At 47.6% G+C, this 24,840-nt stretch overlaps 1 protein-coding gene across 10 annotated transcripts in view; it reads left to right on the top strand.

Annotated features, from left to right (window-relative positions):
- The window catches only part of ATXN1 (ataxin 1), a 386,007-nt gene that overhangs the window by 353,876 nt on the left and 7,291 nt on the right, over positions 1-24,840 (top strand). For all 10 annotated transcript variants that reach the window (XM_053668262.1, XM_053668256.1, XM_053668255.1 and 7 more), the window contains one exon: positions 8,325-10,389. In XM_053668262.1, coding sequence (XP_053524237.1) covers positions 8,485-10,389 — 1,905 coding nt within the window. In that variant the 5' untranslated portion in view covers positions 8,325-8,484. The remainder of the gene's footprint in view (positions 1-8,324; positions 10,390-24,840) is intronic.

Raw genomic sequence — 24,840 nt, 5'->3', positions numbered from 1 at the left:
GACAGCATGCTGACACCCACAGTTCTCTTTGTCTGACACCGACAGGATGTTCCTCTGAGGTCTCAGCTCCACTGTGACGTGGATCACAGTTGGGTGGGTGGCAGTGAGCTTGGTGCTGGGTGGTACTGGGGGTCCCGGCTCACGTGCCAGTGACGCCAAAAGGCTCTGATCTGTCTCCCTTAGCCAGCCCAGCCTGAAACACTGAATGCGCGCCAGCCACATTCAAGGATGGGTGTTGGGTGGTGCAGAGGCTCCCTGGGCACCTTCAGCCCCTCCACACCTGGCTTCCTGTCCCTTCCACACGTGAAAAAAGAAAGGCTCTGCTCTGTGACTGCCACACCACAGTGCGTCCCAGTCCATCAGGCTACTCCGCGTGCAGGTTGGGTAGACCAAGACAGTGGTTTCCCATCTGGTCCTCCCTCTGCCCGTGAGGCCTTGGCCAAGCCTCAGTGTCCCCATCTGAAAAGTGGAGGTAAGAGTATAAACCTCATGGGTTTGTTATGAAGAGTAAATGAGTTGTTTAAATAGAGTTTTTGGCACAGAGTTTCTGATCAATATATGGAAGCTATTTGTATTTGTTTCCTAGGACTGCTGTAACAAATTACCACCAATTTGGTAGCTTAAAACAACGGGAAGTGGGCATTGTGCTGAGTGAGGTGGATCAGACAGAGACAGACATCTAATGTATCACGGCGCTTACACGTGGAATCCGGAACAGCCGAACTTGTGAAAACATTGTAGGATGGCGGTTACCAGCGGCTGGGGCGGGAGGAGTTGGAAGATGTTATTTAAAAGTGCAGACTTGTCCAGCCAGTAGATAAATAAGTTCTGGAGATCGAATGCACAACGCAGGGACTACGACACACAGCACTGCAGACTTCGAAGCTGCCAAGAGACTAGTCTTGATTGCCCCCAACACAAAGGAAATTCTAATTTTGGGATGTGATCAAAGTGTTAGGTCCTCAGCTTACAGCCACCTAGCTCCATTCTCTCTGCCTCCGTCTTCACAGGGTGTTTTTTTAAAATATGTTTTATTAATTATGCTATTACAGTTGTCCCATTCCCCCCCTTATTCCCCTCTGCCCTGCCCACCCTCTCCCACCCGAATTCCCCCCCCCTTTAGTTCATGTCCATGGGTTGTACATACAAGTTTTTTGGTTTCTACATTTTCTATACTATTCTTCACCTCCCCATCTATTTTGTACCTACTATTTATGCTTCTTATTCTCTGTACCATTCCTCCCATTCTACCTTTCCCACTCTCCAGCTGATAACCCTCCATGTGATCTCCATTTCTGTGATTCTGTTCTTGTTGTAGTCGTCTGCTTAATTTGTTTTTGTTTTGTTTTAGGTTCAGTTGTTAATAACTGTGAGTTTGTTGTCATTTTACTGTTCATATTTTTTATCTTCTTTTTCTTAGATAAGTCCCTCTAACATTTCATATAATAAGGGCTTGGTGATGATGAATTCCTTTCACTTGACCTTATCTGAGAAGCACTTTATCTGCCCTTCCATTCTAAATGAAAGCTTTGCTGGATACAGTCATCTTGGATGTAGGTCCTTGTCTTTCATGACTTGGAATACTTTCCAGCCCCTTCTTGCCTGCAAGGTCTCTTTTGAGAAATCAGCTGATAGTCTTATGGGAACTCCTTTAGGTAACTCTCTCCTTTTCTCTTGTTGCTTTTAAGATGGTCTCCTTCTCTTTAATCTTGGTAATATAAGTATTATGTGCCTTCGTATGTGTTTCCTTGGGTCCAATTCTTTGGGACTCTCTGAGTTCCCTGGGCTTTCTGGAAATCTATTTCCTTTGCCAGATTGGGGAAGTTCTCCTTCATTATTTATTCAAATAGGTTTTCAATTTCTTGCTCTTCCTCTTCTCCTTCTGGCACCCCTGTGATTTGGATGTTGGAATGTTTAAAGATGTCCTGGAGGTTCCTATGCCTCTCCTCAGTTTTTTCTTGACTGCGTATGTGCTTCAAAACTTTCTCTGCCTTCCTCTTGTAAGGACACTTAGCCCACCTGGACAATTCAGTATGATGTCATCTCAGAATCCTTAATTCTGTTCCCCTTTTCCAGATAAAGTCACATTCTCAGGTCTCAGATGGACATATCTTTTAAGGGTCCACCATTCAAATCCACTCCTCTATCTGATGATGAATGATACAAATTAAGGTTTATATTTACCTTTTGTTTATGTCCTTAGGCACTTATATGGAGTCTTTTTCTAGCATGGATTGCAAGCTGCTGTTTCTTTTTTCTTCTCACTCACCACCCTCCATGAAGCGTGATCTCCAGTGACAGGGCTGCCCAGTTGAGGAGGGAGCCCGAGTTCACTGGGACACATCAGACAGCTTGTTCTGCGAGGCCCTGCGAGGCCTCAGCTCCCTGCTTAGACAGCTTTCTGGCCAGAACGGACCTGCATAGGGCCCTCCGTCCCCACCAGAAACCACCTCATTTTGGACCCAGAGGTCTGCCCCGTGAAGTACCACACTGGGCACAGCAGGAAGGACAAATAATCAGTTCTCATTGAGGACACAGTCAGAAAGGACGTTGCAAAGTAGGCCAGGCTTAGATGCAAGCCACCTTGACACAGGATGGAAGCACTATCTCAAAATATTTGTGACAGGAAAAAATGTAAATGTAAGTGTAGCATGAGCACCTGGCCAGGGCCAGGGTCCCAGCCAGTTACCTTGGACCGTCAGCTGGAAGTTCCAAATGCTACCTCAACAGCTGGGCTGACAGAGGGGTCCCTGCCTCTATTGGTAGCCCAGCCCATTTTTAACAGTTCTCATTATGTGCTAATTTCTACTGTATACATCAACGTCCTTTTGATCTCAGTTCTGTTTTTCTGCCCTCCACAGACAGCCCTTCATAGATCTGAGTATTACAATTATGTCTCAGCTCTCTTTGTGCTTCCGCAGGCCACACATCTTCAGCTGCCACCGGTGGCACCTGCCTGCCTTGTGTTCAGGCTGCTCACTCACCTGAGCACTCACCCCGACCCTGCCCTGCTTTGCCTGTGTCCCCTCGCCTCAGTACTCTGTGACTTTGCCAGTGCCATATACTGTTGCAGTATTTAGTCCCTTATTCCGAATACCATGCCTTTTTGAAAAATGAAGCTTATAATTACTCCCACTTTTTTAGGCTCCGTACCAAGTTTTTGGTTCACACTGAATGTATAGGCCAACAAAAGCTCCGCGGCTCCTCCGTCTGAACCATTCTTAAGCCAACCATTCTCTCCAGCTCTACTACTAAGCTAATTGAACTATTGAAACCAAGGTCAGGCATTTGCATTTATTCTCATTAATCTTAAATTTCTTGGTTTTGTGCCATCACTTCCAGGTTCTGGGAGTGTATTTGAATATTAATTGCAATAATATATTAAGCATCCCTTTCAGCCTTTGGTTACCTCTGAATATGACAGCCAAAATACTAATAAAATGTTGAACAGAACAGACCTAAAAATAGAGTTCTGGCATTCCATTTGCTCCATTGCAACAATTGAAATCCACTGTACACACTAGGAATAAAATAAATGAATGAGTGAGTGATTCATTTCCTTTGGAACATGCCTGTTCAGTCAACCAGGAAGGTATCTACTTACGCTCTCATCCACCCCACCTTTCTCCATCCCGGAAACCCTGAGGATGTCAGGGTTGGGCCAGTTTTTTATATTCAACCTAAGTGAAGTGCCTTCTGCCAGCATACCACGTGGATCTTCTCGTTCAGTAATACAACAGAGCAGAAAGGAAATGGGCATGTCAGAACTTACAGAATCCGTGTCACGTCCTAGTGACCTTCCCCATCACATCCAGGTTGTCCTGTCTGCTAAATTGTCAGAAGGTTGTCCAGAGCTGCTGCCAGCTCACCAGTCAGTGTGCCGCCATCTTTAAAACTGTATCCGCGCCTCCGTTGTGCACAGACGTGCATGCCAGGCAGTCGTGGGCTTCACTCAAACAGAGAGACTCTCAGGGTCGGGAGTGCTGGGCAGAGCAACCCAGTTGATCGCCACGACCTTGGAATGCAGGTTTTAGGACCGTGTGTGTCCACTTGTAGGAGCGTCCCCCACTCAGAGTGGCCGGTTGCGGTTTACAGGACTTGGAGTCAGTACGGATACATTCCCACATCTCAGCACAGAAGCATCTTGTTTTCTGGTCACTTCTGAAACTGTCTAACTCCATGGTCATGGGGAAAACATTTTTGTGTTAGAGCAAAGATAGGTGTGCCTTCCTTTGCTAAAAAGTTTGTTTTTCTTTCTGGAGAGGATTGAGTCCCACGTAAAATCTATGATAATAGCCTTTTTAAAGTGGGTTTTTCTGTACTTCTTGAAGCTAGAAAGAACCAGAAGAAAAGGAGTGTCTGTTGTCAGAACCATGCTGGTCTTAGTGACACCAAAGGAAATGGCCGAGCTGCGCCTCGGTGATTGACAGGTGCGGGTCCCCAAGGCTCCATCAGTTCTCTTTCCATGCAGCCCCCAGTCTGGTTTCCGTGGGAAAGAGGTCAGCGATGTTTACTGTGCTTAGGGAAACGAGCACAGTAAGAATGAGTAGGAAACGTAATCTTATACCTGAGTTTCTTGCTGTGCCTGTGAATGAATTATCTGGGGATCTGGTTAAAATACAGGTCCTGCCTCTGGAGGCCTGGGTGGGGCCTGAAGGTCAGCGTTTCTACAGCTGCTGGGGGGCGTGGTGCTGCTGGTCTGAGGACAAAACTTGGAATGCGAGGCCTTCAACCTCTGAGCTAAATATTAAAACGCTGGGAGAGAGATGGATATAAATGCAGATATAAGGATGCTGAAGATGAATGTACTCAGGCCAGTGATTGTCAAACAAACCGTCTGTAGTAAACCCTGAATGAATCTGTCTCAATTCATCTGTTACCTCCCCCTCCACTTTTGCTTTTCTACTAATAATGTTTAAACAATGTGATCTGCATTGGGGGTTCTTTTGTAACTTTGCATTTATGTACTCTAGTGTGGCTTCATGTTTCGAAGAAATCTTTCTGTTGTGGCAGGAACATCCAGAGGTGACCTCCTCCTGGGGCCCAGCTGGACTGCCCTAAGAAGGCAGTCGGGGACACAGTCCATTTGTCTGCAGCTGGAAAGAGGCCCTAAAAGCAGAAATACCCCTCCATTCTTCTTCTCTTCTTCCTTGTCCCTTTCTCTCTCCCTTCCTTTTCCCTACTGTACTTTTTCACCTTGATCACGCACCTCTTCCTTGTTTTCAATGCCATGAATAATTATCCAGTGTACCAGGGCCATCGTGGCATACTGTGGCTCCCTCTGGTGGTTCACTGAAAAGATAGCAAGACACCATCCCTACCCTCAGAGATCCCCCTAATAGGAGATAGAGACAATACAGAGAGAGAATGGTGCAGTCTCAGAATTGGAGCCTCTTCTCCTCCAAGATGCACTGGTAATAGGAGACATGGTCCTACAGGTGGGGGGAGGATGGGTTGAATTTTTTATCCCTCTGGTTCTTTTTGTTCCAATTCTGTCTTAATCTTTGTATCCTTGATTTATCATTATTATTATCTGGAAAAGATGTTTACCAATGGATAACTTTTAAAAAACATATATGTGAGTTTGTTTGTCCAGGCCAAGTCTTAGTGGTCCATTAGCAGAAGACCGGTCATAGAGTCTATACAGAGAATCTTTAGAAACAACTAAGTCAGCGTCTCTACCTAAACAATGTCTATAAACCAAGACACTACTGAGAATCAAGTCAGCCTTTTTCAAGCTGTATTCTTTAAAAAGTACCTTCAAAGAGGTTTTCGAGGTTTGGATATTGTGCATTCAGTTGTATGGGCAGTTTTACATTTGCATTGCTAATGGACCTCTTTCTGAATGTGTTTGACATTTTGCTTGGCTTTGAAAGGACTTTTCTGCTGCTGCTTTTTCTTCCCTGAAGCTGCCTTGGGCTAATTAACCTATTCCCTTACTGGCTGGGCCTACTGTATGCAAATGTTCTCATTCCAGATTCTGACACACCACTCTTGCGAAAAAAAACTTAATGAAATCCTGTGGTGTTATATATCAGATCGGTGCCGTGGAGCCAGCAGGGGGCGTATGAACCCTTTGGGTTTAAGCAGACAGCCCATGTAACTTTTCTTTGCTCTTTGGTGTGGGAATGAGGGAGCTCCTACAGTTCTCTTTCTTAAGGGTGACTCTTGAAATCTATAGATAAAAGATCATTATCAGTAATTTTTGAGCAACCAAAAGGAGCAACTATTTTGATGCTTTGTAGTTTAATATTATTCTGTCACTTTGAAAATAGTACTGTCATTTTAGTTGATTTGCAAGTATGTTATGTGGTACACTGTTTATAAGAGAAGACCATGAAGAATATAGTTACCCAGGACTTTAAAAAGCTGTATAGGTTGGAAGGGTAAATAACTGACATTGCTCTTTTAACCCAGATATTTCTTCAGCATTACTATTTTCGTTTTTTTGGTTTTTGTTTCTGTCCCAGTCTTTCAAGTGCCTCTCATCATCTGAGAAACCCTATTATTATTGAAATGTCCTTCGATTTTGAGATGCCAAGCCTCCGCCTTCAGTACCTGCCTGATCACAGTCATTGCGGCTGGGGAACTTCATCTTGTATCTGTACTTTTGTTGTGTGGTCATCAGGGATAGTAACGCAGAACCAACAAGGACCACTGAGTCACTGAGAAAAAAATAGAGGTCAGGGTGGGGAGTGCCCGCTGTGTAGGAGAGAAGTGGGAGATGCTGGTGTTGGCGGGCGGCGGGACGATAGGGGGAGAAAAATGGCTGGTACAATAGGGATGTGGCCGGTGCTTAAGATAGACAAGGATCAGATGGCTGCAGGCGGCTGCCTTACTGTGCTTGTTTTAAAATCAGATCGTAGAAAAAAGGGTCCAGGTAGAAGGACCGCTGAAACCCCTGGGTCTGTAATTCATACAGCCCCCCCTCACTGCTTCTGAGGATCCCAGCACACGCGCAGCATTGCGCCTGTCTGCAGCCTGTTTGCAGCCGAGACTTGCACGGGGAGGAGAGCTCGTATCTGCCGCTCATTAGGCTGGTTCCTGTAGGTTCAGCTGATGTTCAGCCTCTGGCCAGGTGGCCATCTGTTTGCACACACAGTCGTGGTGACTGGGAATGCAGCAGTTTCTGAGAGACTGAGATATGCATCCATGAGTTGATGGTGGGCTGGCTCTTTCCAAGGAGAAAGGTGGTGGGGGTGAAGAGGAAATTCAAAGGCCACTTGGAAAGAGTCAGGAATGTGCAAGTGTGTAAATATCATAAAGGAAACCTTCAGTGCATCTGCCTGATTATCACAGTTTTTTAAATCCTCACCTGAGAATATGTTTGTTGGTTTTAGAGAGAGAGGAAAGGAGAAAAAGAGAGACAGACATCTGTGTGATAGAGAAACATCAATTCGTTGCCTCCCATACACGCCCAACCAGGGATCAAACCCACAGCCCAGGTATGTGCCCTGAGCAGGGATTGAACCTGCAACCTTTTGGTGCACAGGACGATGCTCCAACCGACTGAGCCACCCAGCCAGGGCCCTATTACCACATTTTTAAAAATACTGTAACCTTATTTGTTTTTTAACTATCTCAACAGATTTCTTTGGGTTTTCGGTTTACCGTATGAGTAGCTGTACTGGGAATTCTCTGGCAACTTATAGAGAACAGGATTATTCTGGCCGCCTCTGCTGAGGGTGTGTGTGTGTGTGAGAGAGAGAGAGAGATAGGGAAGAGAGAATTGCTGCAAAGTTAGGATGGACTCCGGGGGTCAGGTGGCGTCTTTGAGTGGTGGCTCTGCCAGACCGGGTTGCAGAGATAAAGGGCGAAGCGGCCAGATTAGGGCTGCCGCTCCTCACCTGCTCCTCCTGGAGCCTGGCTCTGAGGGCAGGGCAGGGGTGTCCTTCGCCGATGCCATCCTCCCTGTGGCTTCATTTGATTTGCCAGCAAGGTAAAGAAGAGGTGAGGGATGGGACCCGCACTTCTTGAAAAGGAAACTTAAGAAACACATTGTCTAGCCTTCTAATAAGAAAAGAGAGAAAAGGGACAGAATGCATTGAGAAACGTGTCTTAGAGGAACTGTTCACTTCACAAAAAGGCATCTGCTTTAAGTTTTGACTTGCGTGACATTGTAAGTAATCTTCTTGATACGCTGACCTGTTTTCATGCTGGGGCGAGAATCAGGTTTTCAGAGTTCACAGTGAAGCCAAAGCCTAGTCTTACTTAGTCTTGCCAAGGACGTTCCTTTCCGGTGCTGATTATCTTGATTTCTGTTCCTTCTCTTCCTTTCTCTCCCCCTTCCTCTTCCCCTGTCACCACCCTCTTCCTTTTCCCAGATTCCAGAGCTGCGGCCGGCCGATCGCACCCAAGGGGAGATGATTCCTCATGAAGAGCCTGGATCCCCCACAGAAATCAAATGTGACTTTCCGTTTATCAGACTAAAATCAGAGTCCGGCAAACAGTGAAACAGTCACCGTGGAGGGGGGACGGCGAAAAATGAAATCCAACCAAGAGCGGAGCAACGAATGCCTGCCTCCCAAGAAGCGCGAGATCCCCGCCACCAGCCGGCCTTCGGAGGAGAAGGCCACAGTCCTGCCCAGCGACAACCACCGGGCAGAGGGCGTGGCATGGCTCCCGGGCAACCCTGGCGGCCGCGGTCTCGGGGGCGGGAGGCAGGGCCCCGCAGGCACGTCGGTGGAACTCGGTTTACAACAGGGAATAGGTTTACACAAAGCGCTGTCCACAGGGCTGGACTACTCCCCACCCAGCGCACCCAGGTCTGTGCCGGCGACCACCACGCTGCCCACGGTGTACCCTCCCCCACAGTCAGGGACTCCGGTGTCGCCCGTGCAGTACGCTCACCTGCCGCACACTTTCCAGTTCATTGGGTCATCCCAGTACAGCGGTCCCTACGCAGGGTTTATCCCTCCGCAGCTGATCTCCCCGTCGGCCAGCCCCGCCACCAGTGCAGTGGCCTCCGCCGGGGGCGCCGCCACTCCATCCCAGCGCTCCCAGCTGGAGGCCTATTCCACTCTGCTGGCCAACATGGGCAGTCTGAGCCAAGCCTCAGGACACAAGGCTGAGCAGCAGCAGCAGCACTTAGGCAGGACTCCAGGGCTCATGGCACCAGGGTCCCCACCACCCACCCAGCAGAACCAGTACGTCCACATCGCCAGCTCTCCGCAGAACGCGGGGCGCACGGCCTCTCCTCCGGCCATCCCCGTCCACCTCCACCCCCACCCCCACCAGACGATGATCCCACACACGATCACCCTGGGGCCCTCCCCCCAGGTCGTAGTGCAATACACCGACTCCGGCAGCCACTTCGTCACCCGGGAGGCCACCAAGAAAGCCGAGAGCAGCAGGCTGCAGCAGGCCATGCAGGCCAAGGAGATCCTGAACGGGGAGATGGAGAAGGGCCGGAGGTACGGGGCCCCCACCTCGGCCGAGCTGGGCCTGGTGAAGGCCAGCAGCAAGTCGGCGCCTCACCCCTACGAGTCCAGGCACGTGGTTGTGCACCCCAGCCCCACCGACTATGGCGGTCGAGACCCCGCAGGCATCCGGGCGTCTGTGATGGTCCTGCCCAACAGCAGCACCCCAGTCTCCGACCTGGAAGCGCAGCAGGCCGCGCACCGCGAGGCCTCCCCCTCCGCCCTCAATGACAAAAGTGGCCTGCATTTAGGGAAGCCCGGGCACCGATCCTACGCACTCTCGCCCCAACAGGCCCTGGGCCCCGACGGCGTGAAGGCCGCCACTGTCGCCACACTGTCATCCCACACGGTCATCCAGACCACACATAGCGCTTCGGAGCCACTCCCAGTTGGACTGCCAGCCACAGCCTTCTACACGGGGACTCAGCCGCCCGTCATCGGCTACGTGAGCGGCCAGCAGCAAGCGATCACCTATGCGGGCAGCCTGCCCCAGCACCTGGTCATCCCGGGCACCCAGCCCCTGCTCATCCCGGTTGGCGGTGCTGACGTGGAAGGGTCGGGGGCAGCCTCTGCGATCGCCACGTCGTCGCCCCAGTTTGCAGCAGTGCCTCACACGTTTGTCACCACCCCCCTTCCCAAGAGCGAGAGCTTCAGCCCGGAGGCCCTGGTCACCCAGGCCGCCTACCCGGCCATGGTGCAGGCGCAGATCCACCTGCCCGTGGTGCAGTCAGTGGCCTCCCCGGCGGCAGCTCCCCCGACGCTGCCCCCCTACTTCATGAAAGGCTCCATTATCCAGTTGGCCAACGGGGAGCTGAAGAAGGTGGAGGACTTGAAAACGGAAGACTTCATCCAGAGCGCCGAGATCAGCAACGACCTGAAGATCGACTCCAGCACCGTGGAGAGGATCGAGGACGGCCACGGCCCTGGCGTCGCTGTGATCCAGTTCGCCGTGGGGGAGCACCGGGCACAGGTAACGTTGGCCCAGGCCACACAGACGGCGCCACCGCACCACACCCCCACGCCGTTTCCTGGCAAGACCAAGCCTTCCAGGAGGCAGGCCTGTCCATGCTGTGGGGCAAAGTAAAAGTTTCCACTTACACCTAGACTCCGAGTCTTCCCTAAGAGAATGACGCACCAGTGCCCCCAGACATCTGCTGTTTGCACCTAGAGCGAGGCTAGCCAGGTACCACCCTCAGGACAATTTCTGAAAGTCACCACTCAAGCTGTGTTGTTTTTGTCCTGTGGTTCAGATAGAGACCTGATTGAGAAAGGCAGCAGCAGCATTTGAGGCCCTGCTAGAGGCCATTCTGCCCCTTTTCTCTGTGTGAGGAAGACATTGCTGGTTGGGTAAAGACGTTAGATGTCCAGGCTCACCACATCTCCTACCAACATCTGCGTTTTAAAATGCCAGCTTTATTATTGTTCGGGCAAGGCCAACAGATGAGAAGATACTGGCCATTGAACTCATAGCTTCTTACATTCAGCCCGCAAGAGGGTACATGCCGCAGGGGTGACACAGGGAAGCCCTGGGGTGGGGAGGCGGAGGGAGTGGTGGGCAGGAGCCTTTCCTGGGGTTCTTGCAGGGAGGAACGGATGAGAAAGGGGAAGCAGGACTGGCAAGTTTGAATAACTTCAGTGGGCTTGCTCTCAAGTTGTCTGGTACCTGCTGCCAGATGACCAGGGCAGATGGGCAGTAGCCCGGAGTCTGAGAGCTGGGCGGAGGGCGTGGCTGGGCATGTGGGTGGGTGGGCAGTTTGTGTATAGAGGGCTCTCTCTCAGGAGGGTCGGTTGCTATCTGTAGGAATTCACTGACCCTGAGGGGGCAGTCCCTCCAAAGCCAGCGAGGCCCCCAGATGTCAGAGCATCGGCACACAGAAAACAAAAGGCATGGTTAACAAATCCGAGAGGTCAGGCTGTGCCAGGTGCTCTGCTGGGCTCCTTCAGTCCACCCTGTTCCAGGCTCTCAAGTCTCTTGAATGCCTTGACTCCACAGCCCATTGATGTGAAACAGCAACCACACTGCCCAGGCTGCTGAAGTCACACAGGTCAGGCCCCGTGGGAGCTCCCCTGGGAATGTGTCCATCAGGGACCTTGAAACTCTATGTATGATGGTGCCTCCTTCGGGTTTGAGCTGAAAAGGGTCATGGCTTTTAGCTGATAGTTGAGACATTCACAGAAAATAAAACAAACCCCAAAAGACAAATTAGTAAGTGGTTTGAGTTGTCTTAAGTATATTTTTAAAAGATCAAATAAGGTGGATGGGAGGCCAGTTTTCCAAGGTGTTTTCTTGGCGCTGCCTGTGCATGACGTGGTATGGGATCTCGCACGGCAGTGGGGGGTCTGCCTTCCCAGGGGCTTTTGGTCCCAAACACCCTCCTTTTCAATGGTGGGGTGTCACCGTAGGTCTAGACTCTCTGGCAGGGCCTAAGAAGGATATCTTAAAGTTCTGATTGGAAAAAGAGCAAAAGTCAAGATTTTTTAAAATGGCATCATTGTTTAGAACTCACTACCCAGCTGTAGTTGCTGTTCACTCCAACCTTCCTTTGTGGATTGGGGTGGGTCCTGGAAGGAAAACAAAACAAGTTTTCTTCGGCACAGTTGTCTTTTAGAAGACCCCAGGGGAAGCACGGAGAATAAACAACAATGGAAAGTAAGTGCTTTTTTCCTAGTAGGTTTTTTCATTCTTAAAGCGTTAGTATGCACAGAGGCCAGCATGGGAATAGGTGTGATTTTGAAACGCTACTGGTTCCTGACCAGCATCTCTTGCAACCTGGGCGTAGAGAGCGGCTCTGGCTTCAGGCTGCGTCTCGAGGCCCCGGCAGCCTCTCCGGCCTGAGCTCACAGGCCTCTTCAGGTTTCAGGTGGACCTGGCAGGTCTTAGAGAGAAAGCAAGCATCTCTCTGTGCCTTTCCTGCTTGGTGCTTTGCAGAGTGAATGCTTAAGTGACAGAGAAATTGGCTTCCAGGCCAAGCCTCATTTCCTTCCCATAGCCAGACCACTAGTCTCTTTGCTGACAGCCAAGGTGCAAATTAGAAGGTAGAGTAGCTCTGTCACAGCCTGTCAGGACGGCCCCGTGTGGTCCAGCTGCGTGCTGGGAAGGGCTTCTGCAAAGGATGGCAAGAGGGATGTCGTGGAAACAAAGTGCAAGTCCCCAACATGGCCAGTGATTTGTCACTTTACCGAGAAGCCTATGAGAAAGAGGCTGACATCATCACAGCGAAAATACTCCACCAGCTGTGTTTGGCACGAGTGACAGGAGCGGAATCGGCAGAGAATCAGGGAGAGAAGGCAGAGAGGACCAATCGTCTGGATGTGAGTCACGTTCCGGGGACGGAGTGCTGCACTCTGCGTCCCTGTCACTGTGAGAACCTTCTCCCCGGCCTGAAGAATCAGTCCCTGTCTTCCCAACTGGCCAGAAATCACTAACACTTACAGCCACAGGGAGATTAGAAATGTGCAAATTGTTTAACTTCATTAGCTGAATCACAGATTTGATCAGGGAAGTTGTGGGAGCGGAGCTGGCTTTCCCACAACAGCTGGCCTTGCGACCTTGGGCACAAATTCTGTGTGGCTGGAGAGCCACCGGGAAGCCTGACCTCACACAACCCAGTGGGCACCCCAGTGAAGGCTGAGCGGTGTGCAGACAGCCATGAGCCTGGGAGCTGGTCAGCTGCAGGACCAGTTGCTTTTTCTCTCAGAGTTGCCATTTTTCTCATCTCAAAACAAGCAGATGACTCCATACACCTGGTAACACCATGGGCCTCCTTGTTTTGACATCCTTTGCTGTCCTTCCTGCCTTGCAGAGCATCACTTGTGAACTTCACCTGCATCGGCTACCAAAACTGGGGGGAGGGTGCATAAAGGGAACCTCTGCTGGCCTGGTGCTAATGTTCCACATGTAGGCCTGGTGGGAACTAAAGCCAGTCTCCATGAAACTGAGGGGTGTTGTCTTTTGGGGTTTTGGTGATTATTTTTAAGGAGCTGAATTTCTGATTATTATTGTAGAAAGAAGCCTCCAAGGGTGCTTCCAGCTGAAGCCCCAGATGAGGCATTGTAGGAGAAAACTACTTCCACATACTCATCACTATCCCTGGGTTGGATATCACCATCCATGGCATACTCAACGTGGCATTTCTGTGCAGCCGAGCTCCCCCACCCGGGGGGCTGTGGGAAAGGAAGAGGATCCCAGCGACTGTCCCTTACAACTGTGTGCTCCACACCAGCCTCTCTGGGCCACGCTGCAGTCTTCTTCCTCTTCCAGTGAAGGACAGGTGGCATGTTCCACCCGGGTGGGGGAGTCTCTGCTTCTGCTGTGCCTCCCTCTCAGCCTTGGAGAGTCTAGTGGACATTCCCAAGGGACAGTAGAATTCACATCCCTTGGGGCCTCACTCCTAAATATAATCCCCTCAGTATTCTCTAAGTTTGAGTTCCTAAGTCTGCAGAGAGTCCCAGAGGGGATCCCGGGCAGTAGCATGAACAGGGGACCAGTGTGACTCAGTAAGAGTGTGTGGCATCACCCACTGGGGCGGGAAGCAGATCTACTGGTAGGAAAATGCAGGACTGGGAGCCAAAAAGACTGAATCTGTCTCCACCGCTCCGCTCCAAAGCACTGGGCCCTCATACACACCATTTACAAATTACTGCACTAATAATTTATCATGTAAATTACAATATCTAAGCCTTCCATTCTTGGTTACATAAAGGAAGTAATGGGGGCTGCTGTAAGAATGAAAGAAAATACATTCAAAGGAACCAGCGCAATATGTCGCACATAGTAGGCCCTCAACGGAGTGAGTTTCCCTTCCCTGCTTTACTTAGGTGACTTTGGCCCTGAGAAGGACACAGTTAGCTTCTGAACAGTAAATAAAAGGCTCTGTGCTCTAAAGAGAGTTTATGGAAGGAGAGACAGTTTAGAAAAGCCTGGAAAGAAGGCTGGACTCGTGCAGCCAGCGCAGCGAGCCGTCTCCCCCACTGCTTCCTGTGGCGCGTCCCCATGAATGGCCCGGGAGCACCCATACAACCACTTACGTGCGTGGCATACACACGTGTGGTTTTCCGAGCTCGTGCTGCACTGCAGGGATGCCTTGGTGGCCCAGCCGCCCACGTCAGTAAGAGGAGCCTGGCAGAGGCTCAGTCCCCCTGCAGTGTGGCTGCTGGGAGTGTCCCAGCCAGGAGGGCCCCGCCCGGGGGGGGGGGTTGGGCCTTCGGCTCCACTATCTGGGAGCAGCCTCCCACCCCTGTGTCTCATGCTTTCCAGGCATCAGCTTTTCTGAAGAGGACACAAAATTGGCTCAGAAGAATTATAGTAAATTTTCCTTGCAAAGTGCTCCGGGCTGACACTTTCCTTGGACTGCTTCTTTCCTAACTGCCGAGCTCCTTATGTTCGTAGAACTGTCTGTCGCTTCCTAGACCCTGCTGGGGCGATTGCTTCCCTTTACTGCCTTGGTGACTGCTTAATATTCAGTGCCACCTCCTTCTCCCAGCTCTGGGGGGGGGTGGGGAGGTCTGCACGCTCACTCGTACAGCACGTTATAATGATGTGCTTACTGCACGTTTACCCATGGCTTTTCTTTCATTCCACTATTTTTTAATTTGACTGCTATATTCTGTGAGTCATCAGTGGCAGCATTATGCAGTTAATGGATTAGCTGGTGCCTAAAAATAGCCGAAGCCCTCATGCAAGCAGCGCATAAGCCTGTACAGTCCCTTAGCAGCCAAGGCAAAGCGACGTGCCAATATCTCACATGCGGAGCCTGGTAGAAACGAGTCTTAATGGATCGGAAAAGCGGTAGTAGTCCCGGCCAGGTGGCTCAGTTGTTTGGAGCATCGTTCCTTACACCAAATGGTTGCAGGTTCAATTCCCGGTCAGGGTGCACACCTAGCTTGTGGGTGCATACAGGGAGCAACCAATTGTAACTCCTCTCTCTCTCCCTGCCCACCTGCCTCTTTGTGTAAAAAATTAATGAATATATATCCTCAGGTGAGAATTTTTTTGTAAGTGGAGGTAGTGGCAGCCCTGTGTCCAAAGCCCAGTGCTGGGCCAATCTCGGTGATAACCCCATCTCAGCTCCAGTGCCAGACAGGCTCCAGCAGAGAAGCAGTAGCCAAGCAGGTGTGTGTGTGTGTGTGTGTGTGTGTGTGTGTCCCTGCAAAAGAAAACTCAAAGAAGAAAAAGGCTCTGCTTTAGCCTTTGTGTGGTACAAGTTCCCCAAGTAGGTGATGACATGTATACTGCTGAAGCAGATTCTCTTGGACAACTGTTGTGTATTGCTTTTCAAAAAGTAAACTTTCATTGCTAAAAGTAGTTCCCAGACACAGTTTCCCTTTGTGTTAAAATCTTTCATTTGTCTAGTGTATTTGTTACAACCGATGAGCCAGCACTGGTGCATCCTTAACTCAAGTCCATGGTTCACATTAGGGTTTACTGCCTGTGCCGGACATTCTGTGGGATTTGACACATGTGTCACACCATGTGTCCAGCACTACAGTGTCACACAAGATAGTGTCACCACTATAAAATCCCTTTATGCTACGCCTGCTTCTACCCCCCACCCCTGGCCCCACCTCACAGCCCAGGCAACCGCTGCTCGCCCACAGCTCCTCTGGGGCTCTGCTGGGCTCTGCCGGGGCTCTGCCAGTCCCAGAGCGCCGTGCGGCTGGGCCCCTCCAGCGCTGTCTCACCTGGCAGTCCTCACCGAGGGACCCTCCTCCTCTTCCTGTGGCTTTGATAGCTCATTTATTTCTGGTGCTGAATAATGTTGTTCTTTAAGGCACACATTTTAAACCCCAAGAGGGGAGGGCAAGTGAGATAGAATCTATGTGCCTGAGAGCTGCCCTGGTCGCTGGCTGAGCAGGGAGATCCCAGTGGGGCCTCCTGGCAATGGAGGCTCTAGGAGCCAAGTGAGGAGAACTCAACAGGGCACTTGGGGTTTGTCTTCCCAGGCCCCTCTGTCTGCCCCCGCTCAGGGTTTACTGAACAGACCTGAGACGCTTCCACCGAGGACTGGGTCGGGCTTCACATCGCATGAGCAAATAGTTTAAACGGAACACTCACAGATGTCCTTACAACTCGACTGAAGAATTGTGACTGTTTTTATTAATGATTTTTTAATCAGCACCTGAGGATATGTTTACTGATTTTTGAGGCACAGGGAGGGGGAGGGAGCGAGACAGAGAAACATCAGTGTGAGAGAGAGACATTGATCAGTTGCTTCCTGTACATTCCCTGACTGGGGACTGAACCCGCAACCTAGGTATGTGACCCTACCGGGGATCGAATTTCAAGCTTTTGGTATATGGGATGGTGCTCCAGCCAAACGAGCCACCTGGCCAAGTGCTTTTTACACATTGACATGAATGGGTTTTCTGACATTCCTGGTGTAGAGGATGTAGCCATGCAAACTGGCCTTCTCTTCATGTAAAACAGGATCAAGAATTTCATTTGCAGGCAAAGTCAGGATTCCCAGTTCAGTAATTTCACTGAAAGCAGGTCACACTCACTGAAACCCAGCTTCTGAGGTGTCACTGCTCCCAGGTACAAGAAGAATTGGTACATTTGGGAGAGTATGAAGCAAAAACGTTTTGTAAAACAGATGCCCTTCACATTTCTAAAAACCAGGATTCTTATTAAAGACGTGGGAAACAAGTTTAAGCAGTAGACATTCTGTTTTCTTTATATCTTGTTTTTAGAGATATTTACATATGTGCATATGTAGATAGCATCCAGCTAAGATCGAAATATGCAGACAGCATAAATATGTGCTTATGCACAGTGTTGTGACATAATGGTTATTGACTAAGTAGTTCAAGGAATTTTTATTGAACTTACAGAAGAGCAGAGAATGATCATAAATGCGACATTGAACAAATCATTATCAGCCAGATGTGTTGCCTGCTTGTCCTGGCTCCCCAACCCTGAACGGAAGGTGGCAGTGATCGGTGTGGAGAGCTGGTTTCGGGGCCGGAGAGAGGGAGGGGAAGGCAGATTTCTCGTGGCAGCAGTGGCACTGTACCCCCAGGAGGAGGGTGAGAGGTGCTCAGACCCGACAAAGAGAAGTGCAGTCACCAGGCATCCAGAGATGAAAGACAAGGGCCTAGAGCAGACAAAAGGACAGAGGTTCTTCATGCTCCCGTTTCATCCTGCAGACTGCTTAGTGTGTTTGGAAAAAGACATGTTTATGGGATGAAAAACTGGACTGTGTTGAGCTGCCAGGAGTCCTGCAACATGCTTTGGCTTTACAAGGTGCTGCCCCCAGGAATATATGTTCATTAGGGTGTAATCAGAGACTGTTTGAACCCCCCGGAAGGTCATAAAAATGAATTGATTATTATCACAGCTGAAATAGCAAAAATGAACCTCAAGAGTGGAGAGAAAGGAACTGAAGTATGATTCTATGAAGTCATGACGAGCTCAGCGTCTGACCAGGGAGGGCTGTGCGGGGCTGCTGTGGCTCAGCCCAAGATGCTGCCGTGAGGGGTGAGCCAGCCCAGGAAGGCGCAGCCCCTCTCCCTGGAGAGCACCGTAAGCCCAGTTAGGTCCTAGCTGCTGAAAAGAAGCAAGGACAGCCAGTCTCTCTGCATCTAAACACTGACCTCTGTTGGCCAGTGGTGCTGTTGCAGTGCTTTTATAAGCGCTTTTTTACATTAGCCTTCCAGATGGAAGGCAAACCTGGAACTAGTTATCAGATTGCACTGAGCACCTATTACATGCCAGAAAGTATCCTAGACTCTGGGGATAGAAAGATGAACAGAACAGACAATATCTTAGTCCTTGTGGGGATTCCCAAATTCCACAGTCTTGTGGGAATTTGGGGGAATAGGTGAAACAGACAAATATGAGGGTAAAAAAAACAATGTCTCAAAAAATATAAGTGCTATGGGAAAAAAGCAGCATGGAGAGGGCCAGGAAACTAGGGCCGGGGTGTTGTTATTTCAGATAGGAGGGTCAGGGAACCTCTGTCTGAGGGGGAATGAGAGGTGACAGTGCACGGGGCAAAAAGGATTCCAAGTGCAGGGACTAGTGTGTGCAGAGACCCAGAGGCGCAAATGGAATTGAAGGACCAAGAGGAGCCCTAACCTGTTTGGCTCAGGTGGCGCATTGTCCTGTAATGGAAAGGTAGCATGTTCGATTCCCGGTCAGGGCACATTCCTAGGTGCGGGTTCGATCTCTGGTCGGGGTGCGTACAGTCCACGGTCTGGGCACACACAGGAGGTAACCAGTTAGTGTTTCTTTACCTTCCTCCCTCTCTAAAAGCAATGGAAAAATGTCCTCATTTGAGGATTAAAAATTCTTTAAAAAGGACCCCTGGAAGACAAGTCACTGCAGCTCAGTGAGTAGGGGCGGAATGCAGACCATGCCGGGCTTGCTCATGGTGGCTGTTTTCCCAGTGCGAAGAAGCTGGCCTGGCCAGAACGGTGGCCACAGAGGCAATGAGAAACGGTCTCATTCTACATGTATTTGGAAGAGAGGGCGGATAGGATTTGTTCTGTGATTTGAATGAGTGTGGTATGAGAGAAAGAACCAAGTCAAGTGTGATTCCCAGGCCCTTGGCCCGAATGACTGGCAGAATGGGGGTGCCATTCATGGAGCTGAGGGGAACAAAGGAGGCACCAGTGGGCAGGAGCCTGTCAGGAGGTCTGTTCTGGGAACAATTACACCTGAGTTACCAATAGACGTCCAAGTGGACATCATCGGATAGCATGGTGGCCAGCATCCAAGTACGGTTTGGGTGCACACTCTGTCTCCCCACTGAAGCAAGAGCTAGGTCCCAGCCAGTAAGTGCTCTTCCAGAGTCTCTAACACTTAGCAGTACTCAGTGTCCTTACTGAGCTTTATTATAGCTGGAAAACCTAGAGTGGGACCAGTGGGTCAACAACATTCTGAAGCTCTTGGCACCATGGGGGAGACCTGCATGGGTCTCCAATTCAAGGAATTCACAGACTCATGGTTCCCGTGTAGAGTAACATCATGTCACAAAATCCCATCAGCAGTTTCATGTCCAACACAGCACCCACCAGCGTGGGCAGTGTGTTTTGAGGTAGATAAGGCTTCTCCCCAAGGGAATGTCAAGTAGACAGACTTAACTGCATATATTCCTCTCACTGAAAAATCCCTCGGTATGATTTGTTCGTTAACTGTTAATGACCAGTTAACTTTTAAGAATGTTTATGTCCTTCTGACAAACTTAATTATAAAGTAAACAGATGTGTTATGAATACTCTAGTGGGCTTATTTGAGACATGTGCAATGAGAGTTTAACTTTCGCCAAAGAAAGGGAAAAAACTTTTTTAGTTTACATATATGTGGGCCAAAAACAGCGCATTATCTAGATAATTCAGGCTACATAATTATGGAAAAGGAAAATATCCGAGGATAAATATTAGCAGGGATGAATAATTAGTGAGGAGGAAAACAGCATTTGATGTGAGCTGTCCAGTCCACTGCTTACAGTGACCACATCACCCTGATCGTCCTGTGCTCATTTGTCTGATGCACCTGTGGGGGCGTGGTGTGGGGCATCTTCCCCAGGGGGCAAAGCACCTTTGGGAGGAAGGGGTCAAAGGAGAGCCTTGGAAGTGGCAGAATATATTTTCCCAAACTTGTCCAAGTTAAAATACATGTCATTATCATCAGCTTTTTTAAATGCATATCTTAAATATTCTCTCCCCTCATCACTTTTCTTTCATGAATTTTCAGTTAGGCTGTTCACGCTATAGACCATCTCACGGCATTTAATTCTAAGGCCTGTCTTTGCAGCTTTGACATGAGGGAGTAATGAAGGGCTTTCAAAATGCCCCAAGACATTATGGTATATGCATCTACATTGTAGCCTTTGGCATACTCAGTAGTGTTACTTACTATAAAGGCCTTGAAAGCATTTCTTCTTAATGAGTCTACAGATACTTGGTAACATGTAGAAGTCTCAGATTTGTCTGTGAATATACAGTAGATATTATTTTCAGAACATGGAATATTGGCTGCTCTGAATATGAATAGTGTGTACAGTATGGCTCGCATACCAAGAACCTGTCAGCTGGGAGGTATTAGGCTGTCTGTCAGCAAGGAGACAGACTGCCCAAGTCAGGGGATCATCGAGAAACATGTCAAGCCTAAAAAAAGGCCAATATGTCTGCAAACAGGGCCCCTAGCATTACGAGCATCACACGGCGTCTGACAGTTGTTAGGCAGGGATGAGCAAACAGTGTGGCTGGTGGAGGTTAGGAGATATTTGTACTTGAGAACTTTGTTGTTATGACTGGGAAATACAGTTAAACAATGCCCACTTGAAGTAAAAGTTGTTCCTCTGCTCAGCTTGTGACATTATGGCTCTAAGAGGTTTGGGGCAGGATTTATGCAGCCACCTGCAGGGTGGTCCTCCAGTGTGGAACTCAGTGGGCATCCCCATCTGATACTGCGGCTTGGAAGTCTGATGGTAAATCTGCATATGCAGATATATGGGTGTGATATAAATGTGGTTCTGTAATTGACTGTCAGCCTCATCACACACTTCTATGGAGAGACGAGAATTGTATGGGTAGGTGTGAGGCAGACACTGTTTCACAGTTTTCTGTTCCATGAAACAAATCCATGAGCTTGTGCCATTGCAACCCTATTTATTGCAAGTGAGATTCACCACTGTTGGGGGTAGTAGGAATGTCAAGTTCATCTCTTTTTCTGGTATTATAATATCTTCATTCACACAGGCAGAGATCAGGAGCTTAGGAAAAAGAAAATGGGTTTGTGGTCAAAGAGACTGAAATTCAATCCCAGTCCCATCAATTTATAGCTGTGACATGAGGCAAGTGATTTAATCTTTCTGAGACTATAGTTCCTTATTTGTAAATTGGAACAAGTGTTTTGTTCACTACTATATTGTTAGCGTTAAATAGAATGCTTTTTGGAAAGTTTGTACAGAATGTTGACAGATAGTAGATACTCAAAAAAATTTTAGCTTTTTAAATTTTTTTAAAGATTTTATTTATTTATTTTAGAAAGATGGGGAAGGGAGGGAGAAAGAGAGGGAGTGAAACATCAATGTGTGGTTGCCTCTAGCACACCCTGTACTGGGGAAATGGCCTGCAACTTAGGCATGTGCCCTGACTGGAATCAAACCGGCGATGCTTTGGTTTGGAGGCCTGCACCCAATCCGCTGAGCTACACCAGCCAGGGCCTGAAAATTTTTTTAATTTAATCTTTATTGTATTTTTTCCATTACCATTGAGTACCCTTGTCCCCTCAGCAGTCACCACACTGTTGTCCATGTCTATGAGTCCTTTCTCCTTTTTGCTCAATCCCTCTTCCCCCAACCTCTAATCTCAACTACCTGTCCTCTGTTCTCCATGTATGAGCGTGTCCCCATGTTCCTTGTTAGTTCAGTTTATTCATTAGATTCCACCTATGAGTGAAATCATATGGTATTTGTCTTTCTCTGATGGGCTTATTTCACTCAGCCCAATGTTCTCCAGGTCCATTCATACAGTTGCAAAGGGCACAATTTTCTTCTTTTTTATGGCCAAGTAGAATTCCATTGTGTAAATATCCCATAGTTGTTTTATCCACTCACCCACTGATGGACACTTGGGCAGCTTTCATATCTTGGCCACTGTAAGTAATTCTGCAATGAATATAGGGGTGTGTATGTTCTTTCGAATTAGTGTTTTGGGTTCCTTCAGGTATATTCCCAGAAGTGGGATAGCTGGGTCAAAAGGCAGATCCATTTTTAATTTTTTGAGGTATGTCCATACTGTTTTCCACAGTGGCTGCACCAGTCTGCATTTCCACCAACAGTGCAAAAGGTTCCCCTTTCTCTACATCCTTGCCAGCACTGGTTGCTTGTTGGTTTATTGATGAAAACCATTCTGACAGGTGTGAGATTGTACCTCATTGTAGTTTAAATTTGCATTTCTCTGATGATTAGTGACATTGAGCATCTTTTCATATGTCTACTGTCCATCTGAATGTCCTCTTTGAAGAAATGTCTATTCAGGTCCTATGCCCATTTTTAAATTGGGTTGATTGTTTTTTTGATGTTGAGTTTTGTAAGTTCTTTATAAATTTTGGATATTAACACCTTATCAGATGCATCAGCAAATATGTTCTCCCATTCTGTGGATGGTCTTTTTATTCTGTTGATGACTTCCTTAGCTGTGCAAAACGTTTTTAGTTTAGTTTAAAGAAATGTAATCCCATTTCTTTATTTTTTTCTTTTGTTTCCCTTGCCTGAGGAGATATATCCAATAAAAAATTGTTACAAGCAATGTCCAAGATTTTGCCACCCATGTTTTCTTCTAGGATTTTTATGGTTTTGGGTCTAACATTTATGTCTTTGATTCATTTTGGATTTATTCTTGTGTGTGGTGTAAGAAGGTGGTCTAGTTTCATTTTTCTGCATGTATCTGTCAAAAATTTTAGCTTTCTTTACATTATTAAAATAGCTCAAATCTATACAGTTTTCCCCAGATAATATTCACATTTATAGGGGCTCATGCTCACACATTGTAGTAATAGGCTTACATATAAATTCATTGTAATTATTTCTTCTAAAAATATGTATGTCTTCTATGAGGCAAATACAGTATATCATTCAAGAAATTTGTCTAAAACTACATCCATCACAGTGATCGAAAATGATAAAGGCGAAATGGAAAAATCACAATCCATGGAAATTACATGGGACTTTACTATTTTTAAGTTTGGGGGGGTTTAATTACTTTGGTGTTTGTATGCCTCTGTGTAAAATGCAGCAGGACATCATTAACATTATTGTATGTAGCCAGTGTTATGTTGATTTGCTCACGTGTCTGCCATTCTCTTTGCTGTCCTGTGCTCCCTGCATCTGGTCTTCTATCTAGTTTCATGTTTCCTCCACCTAAAGAATACTCTTTAGTATTTGCCCTAGTAGATCTCTTGCTGGTGAACTGCCTCAATTACTGTTTGTCTGAAAAATGTCTTTATTTTGCCTTCATTCTTGAAGGAATTTTTGTTTGACATTGAATTCTTGGTTGGCAGCTCCTTTTTTATTTTTTATTTCATACTTTAAAAATAGTCGATTGTCTTCTAGCTTCATTAATTTTATTGAAAAGTTCATTGTGAGTTTAATTGTTGCTTGTTTGGATGTAATGTATATTTTGTTCTGAAGGCCTTTAAAGTATTGTTTCCCTGTTTTTGGTTTACAGCAGTTAAACTAGGACCTGCTTCGGTGAGAACGTCTTTGTATTTTTTCTGCTCTGGGGTTAGGACTTCTTGAATCTGTGGCTTATTATCTCTTACCATTTTTAGAAAATTCTTAGCCATTATCTTCTTAAGTATTATTTCTGCCCGGTGATCCCTTGTTCCTCCTCATTCCAATCATGTGTCTGGTGGGTCTTCTCAGTGTGTGTTGTAGGTCCCCCACCGTCTCTCCCGCGTCAGCCGTCTCCTTGCCTCTGTGTTTCTTCCGAAGTTCCAGTGAACGAATCCAGTTCACTAATTTTCTCTTCAACTGTGTCTTCTCTGTTGGGAAATCCATTGTATTCTTTATTTTAGTGGATGCTTTTTTGTTCTGCAATTTCCATTGATCTTTTAAAAGTAGATTCTAGGTCTCTACCCACATCCTCACGCTTGTCTTTAATCTCCTTAAATATAGTAAATGTAGTCATTTTAAAGTCTGTGTTGGATGACTGTGTATCAGAAGGCCCTGTGGGTATGTTTTATTAACTGTTATTTCTAATGTTTTTTATTCATGTCATCTGGTCTGTTCATGGACCGCTCCCCCTTTTAAATGAATGTCTTTTACTTGAAAAATTGCAGAAATAGTTCAAAACTTTAAACCAGTTTAGGAACTAAGATGATTAAATTCTGGACTTCAGACCTCGAGGAAGCTTGTCTGCTTCTGGTTCACGTCACTTCTAGCGTATAGCACTTTGGAATCACAATCCAGAAGAGTGGGCTCACCATAGAGCGAGCACTCCTCCTTCGTGTGCCCGGACCTCCATTCCCTGCCCTCCCCACAACAGCGCCCCCCAGTGCTTTGGAAATCACCAAAAGCCCACTGGATTTCACAACTGCTCCACTTTGGAAGTGCAAATGCCCTTGGGGGAACTCACCCCAAACAATAGATTCTCGTCTTTGGGCCATTGCCCTTTCCTGATCCTGATGCAGTGGGTTTTTTGTTTGTTTGTTTGTTTGTTTTTTACTATCTTAGTTTCTGTCTAGAGCTGTAAGGAATTTTTTTTTTACCTTTTGTCCAGAGTATCTGCTTGTTTTTCAGAGTATTTAGTTGTCCTCTTCTAGAAAAACTCTTGAAAATGAATTTTTTAAAGCTACTTCATTATTTTCTTTTTCTTGTTTTATATAGCATAAAGATGAAGAAATGAAATTTCTAGGGCAGTTAAACTATTAAAACATCAAGTGCATGTCACCCTGGTTTGATGGCAATAGTGA

This window comes from Artibeus jamaicensis, unplaced genomic scaffold (assembly GCF_021234435.1).
Source record: "Artibeus jamaicensis isolate MK-2021 breed Jamaican fruit bat unplaced genomic scaffold, CSHL_Jam_final contig_482, whole genome shotgun sequence".
NCBI classification, from domain to species: Eukaryota; Metazoa; Chordata; class Mammalia; order Chiroptera; family Phyllostomidae; genus Artibeus; species Artibeus jamaicensis.
The sequence above is the reverse complement of the archived record's forward strand: the minus strand, read 5'-3'. Positions and strand labels throughout refer to the sequence as shown.